Genomic DNA, 13,000 nt, shown 5'->3' with positions numbered 1-13,000 from the left:
CCTCCTCCCTGGGTCGGTTTGGCACAGGGGATCCAGCAGCAGGACTGGTTTGCACCAAGTGCTCCCAATGGCATGGGGTGGCCCTCTGGGCTGTTAGCCTGTCCACAGCTGCTGGCGGGACTCCTTTTGGGGGAGGAAACACATTTGTATTAAACAAAAAAATTTTTTTCTGAACCTTATCTGAGGACATATCCCACCCCCACTTTGACCGTGTGTGTGTGTGTGTGTGTGTGTGTGTGTGTGTGTGTGTGTGTGTGTGATTTTGAGTTGAGGAATAGAAAAATGTCCCTGGGAGCCGGCTGCAGGGTATGGGTTGAGTCTGCCTTCCTCATTAATGGGGAAATGAATTCAGGTAGACAGGGTACAAGTGAACAGTCCTCAGAGAACGCCTTGCCTTTGCTCCACTATTTCCTATGATTTATATTGTAAACGTAGAGAGATGGTTTACAGTGGGAATGTACATTAGGCTCTAGTAAGGGTGGCCAGATTATATGCAGAATGGCTTTAAAGAACTAAAATTAATAGATCTGTAGGGGAATTGATTTCCTTACATTAAATATTGCTAACCAGGATTAATGGTCCCCAGAGTATGAGGCATTTGAGATAGAGGGGAAAAAAAATCCCCAAAGTGATTACATCACTCTCCCCCCTCAAGCAGTATTAAGCCCACCTTCAGACTTCTGGTGCTACTGGTGAGAAATAGTTTGCAAACATCATGCTACCTCTACTCTGCATTCTGATATATGGCCTCTTTCTTTTTGGAAGATAAAACTTACCTTGACTAGTCTTGTTAGTAACATTAAATTTCTGCTAGTAATACACACGTCTTCATTCCTATCAAGATTTTTCATTGTTAATCCCTAAGGTCTAGTTTTAACTTTACTATGTTTGGTAGAAGGAGATTTTTCTTTTAATTGTGCTTTCTCATGTGGTACATTTGTAACAGTGTTTAAGTTCTGAGTTGTCAGTGAATTCTGTAGGAATGAAATGAAATATCCACAGTTCTTAATCCCTTCTGGTTTTAACATATACAGGAGGTATTTAAGGGCTGTAAAATATACCTTAAATATACCATTTTGATGCATTTGTAAGATTTTTAAACCAAGGCATGATCAGGCTCTCCATAAACCCAGATGCGCGGCGGGGGGGGCGGGGGGGGGGGGGGGGGGGGAGCTACGTGCTGCAGCATATCAGCTTTTGTCAACCTGCCAACAGCGGAGCGTACCATGCTGCAAGGAGTAATAAAAAAGGAATTAGAAAACTCACTGGTGGAGGAGAACAGTCAAATTAAACACCTTTTTGAAACGATGAGCATGTATACGTTGCCGCTCTAGTAAGTGTAGGTTCTCAGCAAGGTTGGGATTGTGTTAGGGCTGGATGTCGAAGAGAAATGATGAAGCAGGAGTGGTCTGGTGACATTTTTCTGACTTGATTGGCTGGGGCGTGTGATGTAATAGGTTACAGTGCAGCCCCTTATAGGTTTTAAAATGAATTCCAAGACACCATTACAAAGAAAGCCGGACTCTTTTCTTATAACTGAGCTCAGCCAAGGGAAACTCTCGCACAAATGTACAACACTGTTTGGAATATGGAAGACCTGGATTTAGAATATGCTAAGACAGATAGAAATTGTGGCACAGACTTGATGTTTTATATAGAAATGGATCCACCAGGTAATACTGCAGTATTCTTTTAGAAAGCTAGTTAATTTTGTGGCTTTTTTTTTTTTTGACAACTACTGTAACTGATCCTTTTTAGATTTCTATTTATTAACTTGTAATTTAATAAAAATTTGCTTGATCATAGCTTGGACATGAAATTGTATGCCTGTGGAAGCAAGCAGATCAGGCTGTATGTGGTAAATGCTTTTTCTTACTTGAACAGATAGGAATTGAATTCCAGTTTTTCACTGGTGTCTTTTGTTAATTGAGGTCTTTTGCTATTTGGGTTATAGTGTTGTATATCGTTCATACTGTTCCTTTAATTAAAAGGATGCGTCCTTTGTGCTGCTTTTCTCTTTTGACAGTGGGTGAGGACAGTGTGGTACTTTGCAGTGATAACACTTGGTACTTGTAGAAAGCATGTAAAACCTAGCAGTGATTGCAACTCAGTCCTAGGTGACCTGAAACTCTTCTACATCAAACGCTGAGACTTTGCCTGTTCTTATATTAAGATACTGTACTGAGAAAAGGAGTTGGCTTCTGAATATTTATTTAGTCCTAGCCTTTATAAAATATTCTTGATAGACTCCTGAAATTTTTGCATAAAATACTAATCGTCCTTTAATTTAAAACTTGTGACTTAGAATTCAGTTACAAACGCTAGCCTTATTTTGCTTCCTAAATTCTATTCCAATATTAGCCCTGCTCCCAGTTAAGAAATTCAGAAGCACTGCAGTCTTTTATTTGTCACCAATTGGTATATGAATACTGATTTGACATTGAGGAGGAGGGATATGGTTTTTCCTCAGTCTTGGCATATAGAGCACAATTTATCCAAAAGAATATTAACGTGAATACTAAAGAGATTTTAGGTCACAGATGAGTTTCTTAAAGTGGTTTTTGGCAGAATAGTGCCTGAAATACTAAGATTAGAGAAACCCAGTTCCTCCTCTTAAAACATATTGCTGTGGATGAGTTTTATTACAGCAACAGCATTTGTGGAGGACAGAAACCAAATTTGTCTTTTATAATTAAATAAGAAGAGGAAATTAAAGCCAACCCATGTGATTCTTCCTGCTCATATGTTCACGGTTTCCTATTTTAGATGGATTTGATCAGGCCTGAAACTTTCATATAACTAGAGCCTAGAAGTAGAAAAAGCCGGGACTCTGGATTCACTCTGAAATTCATTCACAGGGCCAGCCCGGTTTATTTGTTAACCTGTAAGCTGTTCTCTCTTTTCCACTTTCTTTTCTTTTTAACAAAATGATGCTGTTTCATAGAATTGTGAATTATTGCCGTATTTCACAGTATTCTAAAGAGACTTAAATTAGACCTAAGCATTCAGCTGTAGTTGGCACTGCCAGCAACTTTCTCTTTCTCTTTCATCTGCAGCATTGCCTCCTAAACCACCAAAACCCACTACTGTAGCCAACAACGGTATGAATAACAATATGTCCTTACAAGATGCTGAATGGTACTGGGGAGATATCTCAAGGTAAGGCGATAAGCACTCTTGAGTTTTCACTAGAGAAGAGAGTCCTAGTTTTAGAGAAAGAAACGCACCACCGTGCTAAGTTCCATTTTTAGGATATCCTCCAACATAAGCATGAAGCATAGTTGGTTGTCTTCCAAAGAAGACCAAAGAAGTCCCTGAGCGCCAGGGGATTGGGGGTGCTGGATGCCACGGGAAATTAAATACTCAACAAGTTTCATTATGGACAGAAATGTCAGGAAAGCACCAGGGTGGAGGTTCACTGCTTAAAGGCAGGATTCAAAGTCACTTTCCATTAGGGAAAACTGTCAGGGCTCGTGTTACTATCGGACACCTACTTTACAAAGGCATCTTCATTCATCGCTTTTTTTTTTTTTTTTTTTTTGAAGGGGGAGTAAGGAGTCCCTTTGGGGGGGGATCGTGTCTTTTTGTGCTCGTTTGTCAGTGTGTCTGGTGAAAGAACAAATTAAAACTTTGTATCACAGATATACCAGTACTGAAAGTGGGTATATTTGTTTTGTTTAGCTCCCAGTCTGTAATGAGATGAGATTTATAACATTTCTACATAAACAGTACATGTAATCTATAGGGGCGGGGGAGGGGTGAAGAGGCACTCTCTACCTACCTTGCGCTTAGTGTTGCTGTGAAGTTAAAAATCTAAGAAACAAAGGCGGTTTTAGAAATGAAAACACTGAATCCTCAAAGTGAGCTTTGTCTTGTGTCGTTTTCATTTCAGGGAAGAAGTGAATGAAAAACTTCGAGACACAGCTGACGGGACCTTCTTGGTACGAGACGCATCTACGAAAATGCACGGTGATTATACTCTTACACTAAGGTGAGCCCCAGGGACATAGCCGAGATTGAGGGGTGGAAGCAGACATTAAAACGTATTTCCTTAGAGGAGACTGGAATGCCATTACTTTTATTATAATGCCATTTATTTTATTGTATCTACAGGAAAGGAGGAAATAACAAATTAATCAAAATATTTCACAGAGATGGGAAATATGGCTTCTCTGACCCACTGACCTTCAACTCCGTGGTTGAACTAATAAACCACTACCGGAACGAGTCCCTAGCTCAGTATAATCCCAAACTGGACGTGAAGTTACTTTATCCAGTATCCAAATACCAACAGGTAATCCAAACTGAAATACTCACGTTACAGTATTGAGACAAGATACTTACAAATGTTTAGAAAGCATGGTGAAGCAGATGAAGTGCACGTAGTGAGGTTTTAACAACTTTTTAGTACAGTGTGATAATGGCCAAAACATTGACTATAAATACCCCATCAACTGAAGTTCTAATTCTTCCAGGATCAAGTTGTCAAAGAAGATAATATTGAAGCTGTAGGAAAGAAGTTACATGAATATAACGCTCAATTTCAAGAAAAAAGTCGGGAATATGATAGATTATATGAAGATTATACCCGTACTTCCCAGGTGAGTTTTCTGCGAAAGTCACATTATAGTCTCAGAACTTTTTAGTTACTAGAATCTAAGATGTGTAGACCTTCTACTCAGGTAGGGGGAAACACTCTTTATTATTCATAGTTATCTCTAGACCATGGTATCTCTATAAGCTTTTCAATGAAGCTCTTACAGATTTTGGAATAATAAGTAATCATGATCATTGAAGAGGTTGCTGTGAGTTTTAAGTGGATTTGACATAAGTCCTGATTGAACAAGTCCCCCCTCCCCCACAAACTTGTGTAACCTCCAAAATGGGGATTTAACTATTACATACCCTGTCATAAGAAAGTAGAGGCTCCATTTACTGCAGTATTTTCCTAGAGGCTTAATCTTCTCTAGGCCGTGATGTATCTAGGACCACCAGAGGGAGTAGAAGGCAACGTGGATTCCTTAAATTGCTGATAAAGGGGAAGGACTTTTAAAACGATGAAAACTATAGGCAGTTGTCAGACAGTATTCTTTCACAGACTGGGAAAATTCCCAAGGGAAATGTGTGCTTCTGTGATATTATTTTAATGGGTTTTATGAATGAGAGGCCTTGCTTGCTAACCGAGTACTTACATGCTCGGTAAGTAATAGCGTCAAATGCCCTGACAGTGTCTCACAGTAACACATTACCTGTTCTATGAAAGGTATGACATTGTCTTATTAAACATTGTGTTGTAGGAAATCCAAATGAAAAGAACAGCTATTGAAGCCTTTAATGAAACCATAAAGATATTTGAAGAACAGTGCCAAAGTCAGGAACGGTACAGCAAAGAATACATAGAAAAATTTAAACGTGAAGGCAATGAGAAAGAGATACAAAGGTGGGTGAATCATGAGGGTTGTCCTTGTGCTAAAGATAACCAAAATCCTCCAGAACTGCTGAAAGATGATCTTGCTTTCTGTGCTTTGAATAATTAAAAAAAAAAAAGAACCACCACGACAGCCCTAGAAAGCATTCTTTACCTGAGGAAAAGTCCTGGGAAACCGTCATGATGAAGCAGGTAGTGACCCATGCCTTTCTCCTGCCTCTAGGATTATGCATAATTATGAGAAGTTAAAGTCCCGAATCAGTGAAATTGTGGACAGTCGAAGAAGACTGGAGGAAGACTTGAAGAAGCAGGCAGCTGAGTACCGGGAGATTGACAAACGCATGAACAGCATTAAACCAGACCTCATTCAGCTGAGAAAGACAAGAGACCAATACTTGATGTAAGTAGAAAGCCGAACCCTGAAAGCCAACAACTGATAGTTGCAAAAATTAAGGATACATTATTAATGCGTTTTCCTTTCTGTTTTCCAGGTGGTTGACTCAGAAAGGTGTTCGGCAGAAGAAGCTGAATGAGTGGTTGGGCAATGAAAATACGGAAGAGTAAGTACTGCCTGCAGGTGGGAGGCAGCAAAGGAGGTTTTTTCATTTTAGGGAAACGCATGACTTGCTTTGTTTGCGGAAAAGTGAGCAATTTTACCGCATTTGGAACATCCTCTATAAGCTGCGTCTCTTTATCCGGAATGTTAAAAAAGGAAAGTTCAGGGAGTGGGGGATGGCGATCTCGTTTTTCTCCGACGCCTGCTGTAAAATGACCCTGTGTCCAGAGCGAAGGCCCTGGACCCCTGAAAACTCCCCATGTGTTTCTCAAACAATCGGGAGGGGGAAAAAAAACAGACACAAAGCTTAAGTAGATGTTTTGTTTGAATTATTTGAAAACTGGCAGTCCTCCTAGTCAATACATTTCCTGATCTGAACTGGACAAACAGGATTGGTTGATACCTTCCTCTCTGCCCAGGTACCTCAATGTAGTGCCTGACTCGAAAAGAGCCAGAGTTTACCTTACCGGTGCTCTTGGTCCAAGGAGGTCACACTGAAGGCTAGGCTGCCTGAGAAAAGGCCGGCTGGGCCGTCCCCGCTGCTTCACGGACAGCCTTTCTCTCCTCCCTCTCTAGCCAATATTCGCTGGTGGAAGACGATGAGGATTTGCCGCACCACGACGAGAAGACCTGGAATGTGGGCAGCAGCAACAGAAACAAAGCTGAGAACCTACTCCGAGGGAAACGAGACGGCACCTTCCTGGTCCGGGAGAGCAGCAAACAGGGCTGCTATGCCTGCTCCGTAGTGTACGTAGCCCCGGCCGTGTCGCTTGCTTCCGTTCCTTCAGCCACCGAGCTTGGGGCAGGGATTTGAAAAAGTTCCCGTCTGGAAGAACCTCACAGTGCAATGGTGTAGAACAGGAAAGAAGACAGGCTATTTTTCAAGTCTAGGCAGAAGTGTGGAAACCTGCCGTGGAGGTCAAAGACTGGGGTTTGGGTCCTGTTTCACCAACTACTTAATCACAAGTCCAAATCTCTTCATCTTTACGATGGAACTAGCAGTACCTGCCCGCCCCCCCCCTTTAACCTCCCAAGGCTAATAGCATTAGAATGTGAGGTAATTCCCGCGAGAGCTCCACCCACAGGTCAGGTCCACAGCAGGAATGGGTCAGAACAGCAAGAGAAATGTCACTGCCCTTGAGAGCAAGGGCACCCAAGAGAAGACATTTCCGTCATAGGGCTTCTTCTCCTTTTACTTTTCATACTATTCCCCCCTCCTATCATTTCAGAAAAGGGAGTGTCCTCTAGGAAGGAAAGTTCTAAAAATACACCATATTCGTGATCTCCTTCCATTTAAGCAGAGAAAAAAATCCTACAAGAAAGAGGAAGGAAGAACTTTGAGCTAAGGCCAGGAGAATAGGAGAATACGGGGCGAAAGCGGGGTGAAAGGCTAGCCTGCAGGACTCCGACGAATACTGGTAGTGGGATAGCCCCCGTCGTCACACCAGCACCGCTCGGAATGGCGGGAAGCTGCTGCACTTCCCGCGCCCCAGCCCTTCTGTCAAGTCCATCGTATGCGTGATCTCACTTCTCAAAGCCACCGTGTTAAATATATACCACTTTAAAGTTGCAAATACAGTGGCTCGGTGAGGCTGTTACCAGCCCACAGCACTCTCCCTGTGAGTGACAGAGCCACGAGTCGACGGCTGGCCCGGGAGGCGTCCCCTCCTGGAGAATGGCCCGCAGAGTGCACTTTTGCATGACAACGACGACTTTATGAGCAACACCTCGTGGAGTCGGGACTTGTCTAGGACTGGCTCAAAAGGCCTGTGTTCTCTCTCTCCTCTGCAGGGTGGACGGCGAAGTCAAGCACTGTGTCATCAACAAAACGGCCACTGGCTATGGCTTCGCCGAGCCCTATAACCTGTACAGTTCCCTGAAGGAACTGGTGCTCCACTACCAGCACACGTCCCTCGTGCAGCACAATGACTCGCTCAACGTCACCCTGGCCTACCCGGTGTACGCACAGCAGAGACGATGAAGCTTGGCCTCGGATCCTGCTCCTGACCTTCAGCCACCCTGAGGCCTCTGCAAAGCACAGGGCTCCTCTCCGGCCTGACCTGTCATTGAGCTGCGGAAACGAAGCCATCTGCCTTCAGATGGGACAAACGAGTAGAGGGGAAGACACGCAGCCTAGCACCGTGCGGTGACCCTACGTCTCTAGTCTGGAGCGCTTGTCCTTCCTTTTGTTTTGGGGGGGTTTTTTTGTTTGTTGGTTTTATTTTTGGATTTTTTTTTTTTTTTGGTTTAATTTAAGCCACAACAACACACAACACAAGGAGAAAAAGACATGCAAAAATCTCTGCGTGCAGGGACAAAGAGGCCTTTAACCATGGTGCTTGTTCATGCTTTCTGAAGCTTTACCAGCTCAAAGTGGGGACCTTGGAGACCAGAGGGTGGACAGGCTCCAGAGCCCTGGCCTGCGAGCACTCGCGCCAGGCTGGCTGGGCCTGGGCCTTGCTGTGCACGGTGGACCCAGACACGTGGCACTGTGGATTAGTTCCTTTTCTAACAGATGAACGATATGTAGCAGAAAGGCACTTCGGCTTACAAGAGACACTCTGGGAGAACATCGGCTCACGTATGTTCGGAGGAAATTCTGTTGTAGCAGAGTGCCAGAAAGTGTTTTGTTTAGACTTTGAAAAACAAAAAAAACAACCCCACCAACGGAAAAAACGGAGCTTGGAAAACAGGACTTTAAATGACATTCATTATATAAAATATGTACATAACAGTGGATGACTAACTATCAAATAGATTTGTATCAATACCAAATAGCTTCTGTTTTGTTTTGCTGAAGGCTAAATACAAAGTGCTATGCAATTCTTAATTGTCATTGTTATCTCAGTTTTAAATGTACCTTCAGAATAAGCTTCCCCCCGCCCCATTTTCTGTTGCTTGAAAATATTGTCCCTGATTTTTTTTTGTTAATATTCGTTTGTGATTCTTTTCCTTTTTTTAAAAAAAGAAATGTACAGGATGCCAGTAAAAAAAAGAAAAAAAAAGGCTTCAGAACTATGAAATATTTTACAGTTTTTCTTGTACAGAGTACTTGGCTATTAGCCCAAGGTTAAAAAGTTCATAACAGATTTTTTGGACTAAATGTTTTGTTGGGCAGTGCCTGATAAGCTTCAAAGCTGCTTTATTCAATAAAAAAAAGAAAGATGATATATAAATATGACAAAGTATCGCTGAGTTCAACAATGTTTCGAGACTCTTAAAATACGGTACCTGGTAATGTTTGTTTCGTAAAGAATTGTGAACTTCTTGAATCCCGGAGCGGGGCGATGTAGCAAAGGGATGTACAGGTGGGGTGGTGGGGGGGTGGCAAGGTGGTATGCACTTTCTCATGATTATGGAGAAGTGAGTAACTTCTACTTCAGTCTTTTCCCACTCTCATTTGCTACTTTACTTACTATACCTTAATGACAAGTACAGACCGACTGGGACTCTAACGCAGTGTGGCGGCGGGTTAAGATAATGTAGTTCGTAGGAAGAAAGTCAGCCTCCTGGGGCGGCGTTCACCTTTATTTGGAACACCAGACTGCACGGTATAATCGCTGCATTTAGAACATGTGTCTCTTTTTAACATGAGATTACCCGTTACAACCAATAAACATTCATTTCAGAAAAAGCCATGACCTGAAGAAAGGTTTTTATCTGCACATTTGTTATTTTCCTACCTTCCCATTCAACTGAGACCACAAGGCCAATACCCATGCTCCGAGCCGCTCCTGCACCAGGCTGTGGAGAGCTCAGTAAAGTCACGGCCACTGCAGGGATTCCCAACAGTCCTTCTGGTTCATCCAAGTCAGTGTACAGTTTCCACTTCAGCGTGGGGGAAAGGCAGGGGTCTTAGAGCATCCTTTCCAACTTGGGGCCAGAGGGAGTCTGTCCCGGATTTACACATGCCCAGTCCGTTCTGTGTGGCAGCAAGCGTCCGTGTGTGGGGAGGGCCAAAGGATCAGTGTGACAGTCCCGACCCTGGCAGTTTCCAGTGGAGTCGCACAAGTGCAGTTTTCCTTTGCCAGGATCTCTTCAGCCGCCACGGCTTTATTATTTCAGCTAGCTACTCCGGGGAGGGCTTTTTGTTGTGGTTTGCAATGTAATTCCTTTTAAAAACTCTTTTGAAGTAACCGGTCCAGCAGCTGACTTCAACTGTAGAATGTCGGTCTTACGGCCAGACTGTCAGCCCTGAGACCTGACTGCACTGACCAGACCGTCTCCCTCCCATCGCCACACGACTGAGGACTGCCCTGCTTGTAAGTGTCACCTTGAAAACTGTCCTTCCACTTCCCACGCAAGCCCGCCGCTTCTTTAAGAGTGGTTTATAAGCTAGCGTCCTGGTGGGGTCTTTTTGGTAGCACAACCATGGATGCTGTTAAGTATAATTTTCATTTCACATTTAAAATACAAGATCTGAGATGGAATGTTTCATTAAAAGACAGTTTTGTTAACGTTTTTGGTTCACCACTCTCCCAAGATGGCTTGGTCTCTAGGCACCTGCCTTAGTTTTGCATCTCACAGACATAGTGCAGTAGGGTTCTCTCTGAACAGCCAAGGCAGGCTTCCTCATTCCCTGTTTATAGTGAGTTACACTGTAGCAATGAGGTCACGCCTCTGCCAAATGCCTTTTGGATTGCACATAGCATGCCCACCACAAGCCCACCACATTCGTCCTTCTACATGCTTGACCAGAAGAGCTCTTGGGCTTCGATTGGTCATCTCATAACACTGAGTGGCTCGTGAGTACAAATGGATACAGCAGAGGCACTCCTGAGAACATGCTTTCATGCACGCAGTGATTTCTCCCCACGCGCTGCAGCATCCAGAGGCTTAAGCTAGCTGCAGCGAGGCTGTGAGGGGGCTGGGCACTGGGAGCGCGGGGACCCGATGCCACCCGCAAGAGAAAAATCCTAACCCTGTGAGAAGGCAAAAAGCATGTGTTTGCAACATCTGACAAGTTCACGGCCCTTGATAGATGTATATATGTATATGTGCATGGACTGTTTCCAGTACACCTTTCAGCCAAAACAGATCCACAGTCGTTGAGTTCAAGTACATAACAAGCACATGTCTAGTACAACTCTTGTGTATGTGTATGGGTTGTTTTTTTTTTTTCCTTTGAAGTTGCTTTGTTTTGTCTTCTAAAGGTGAAAATTGTTGGCAAGTGAAGTGAGAAGTTCATAATTCTTTGGCTTTTCTCTGCTTTGTAAAGTTTCTCCTTTCAGTGAGCTGGTCTGGATGACTCGCTTAACTTGGAAATCCTCATTTTCAGTGTGTCAAGTCAAATTGTGTTTGTGTGAGCTGTCACTGTGGGGAACCAAGTGCTTTGTCATATAGCTGGTTATGAACTAGTAACGTGTTTGGGAGTCCTACTGATGTTCCTTAATGGGAGAAAAATTCTGCTGGTTTTAACACCTGTGCTTTTGCTATGCATGGTATCCAAGTAGTTGGAAAGCAGACCCTGAAATGAGTTCAGGCTCTTTTAAGAAAGGGGCAGTTTAAAGCACAATGCCTCACATGGGACAAAGTTCGAAAATGCCAAATTCTTATTTTTTACAAAATCCAGTTGTATAAAATACTAGTACTATGAGTAGCAAGGGAACAGAATTGGGTTCATTGGAAACACTATCCAACTTAACATTAAACTTGTCACCATGAGATAGCATTAGCTGCCCAGGATGCTGCTATTTAAAAAAAAAAAAAAGGCAAAACAAAAAAACTCATTTATATGTGTGTATTTTTTAAAGCTACGATCTGTTCAATGTTTTTACAAATCTGTTTATATGACATTGTTAAAATAAAGTTGGTCTTTTGACGAGAGGGAGGATGTCATGGTCAGTTGTAATTCTGCCTTTACAAGGCAACTGGGGTGGGGGGTGGGGGGAGTGTGCCTCCTTGACATTTTGTTCAAGCTATAGATTCAGTGGAGCTATGTCTTGTTGATTTAAGTTGCTTCGATGCATTGTATTGGGTCCTCAAACAGAATAAAGGTTGTTTTGAAACTTAAGTGTTACCGTTTGAAATTTCCATTATCACATAAGAAACACTGAACCTGAACCTGCTCTCTTCCTCTTCCGGTTAACAAATGCTGCTGCTCTTCCCGGCAGTCTCCCACCTGTTTTCATCCTGTCATCACATTAGCTCATTTTTGTGAAGTGAGAAAGACACTAAGTAGTCACAAGAATGACAGGTTAGTGTTGTTGGCAAAATTCCACTACATCCTTAATGACGAAAACAAATACCTCTAGGTGATGTCATTTCAAAGCATGTTCTTGCTATAATGGCCACTTTCCCTTGTCCACCATCCATCCCCAAACGTTCAGAATTGTTCTCGACAAACTATGTTCTGTTAAGGAGCGGTTTTTGTCTCTAGTCTCTAGTCGGCACGTACTGAACGCCCACGGTACAGGGACAGCATAAGGCAGTGTTCAACAGGGCGAAGTGTGACACGGGGTGTGACATGCGGCTCAGAGAGGGAGCTAAATTACACTCCACATCGAGGTTTCTCATTGTAGCATCTAGTTAATATGTACAAACCATTCTTAATGTGAAATAACTTGCCATTTGTTTTTATTGCTGAGCAAACTTACATTGATGCTGTTTTGCATGGACACGGCACTCATTTAACATGGAGGCACAGCAAGGGTCCCAGACAGGAAGGCGTGGTCCGGTAATGGAAATGAGAGGGGTGCAGAAATACAGTCATGGCAGCAAGGACTAACATACCGAGTGTGGCAATAACAAATGCACTTCCTGCTCCCTCCCGCCCCTCCCCGCTCAGTTCTGTATCGCAGAGAACTATACTTATCCCCAGGGTCTTTTGCCCTCTGGTTTCTAGGTCCTGAGTCTTGCCGTGGCACCAACTCTTGCCAGACAAACCCTCTCTCCAAGGTTTCAGCAGCCCTCTGATGCTCTGCCGCTCAGCAGAAGCCTCTGGTTTCTGAGCTATACCATCAGTGCCTGCTCCCATTTTTAGTCCAGCCCAAGGGGTGGGAGCAGCTTTCTGCTGC

General features: G+C 43.3%; 1 protein-coding gene across 3 annotated transcripts in view; it reads left to right on the top strand.

Moving 5' to 3' along the window:
• PIK3R1 (phosphoinositide-3-kinase regulatory subunit 1) overlaps positions 1–11,997 on the top strand; it is an 83,279-nt gene extending 71,282 nt beyond the window's left edge. For 2 of the 3 annotated variants that reach the window (XM_025892836.2, XM_073905389.1), the window contains 9 exons: positions 3,057–3,159; positions 3,893–3,991; positions 4,114–4,294; positions 4,476–4,601; positions 5,298–5,440; positions 5,652–5,828; positions 5,920–5,988; positions 6,561–6,731; positions 7,776–11,997. In XM_025892836.2, coding sequence (XP_025748621.1) covers positions 3,057–3,159; positions 3,893–3,991; positions 4,114–4,294; positions 4,476–4,601; positions 5,298–5,440; positions 5,652–5,828; positions 5,920–5,988; positions 6,561–6,731; positions 7,776–7,965 — 1,259 coding nt within the window. In that variant the 3' untranslated portion in view covers positions 7,966–11,997. Of the gene's footprint in view, positions 1–1,339; positions 1,674–3,056; positions 3,160–3,892; positions 3,992–4,113; positions 4,295–4,475; positions 4,602–5,297; positions 5,441–5,651; positions 5,829–5,919; positions 5,989–6,560; positions 6,732–7,775 lie in introns of those variants that run through there. The other variant, XM_025892837.2, reaches the window with a different exon arrangement.
• Positions 11,998–13,000: the final 1,003 nt, after the last annotated feature.

The sequence above is a fragment of the Callorhinus ursinus genome, unplaced genomic scaffold, assembly GCF_003265705.2.
Source record: "Callorhinus ursinus isolate GAN/ISIS: 27379988/994484 unplaced genomic scaffold, GSC_fseal_2.0 scaffold23, whole genome shotgun sequence".
In the NCBI taxonomy this organism is placed as follows: Eukaryota; Metazoa; Chordata; class Mammalia; order Carnivora; family Otariidae; genus Callorhinus; species Callorhinus ursinus.
This window is presented reverse-complemented; position numbering and strand designations above follow the sequence as displayed.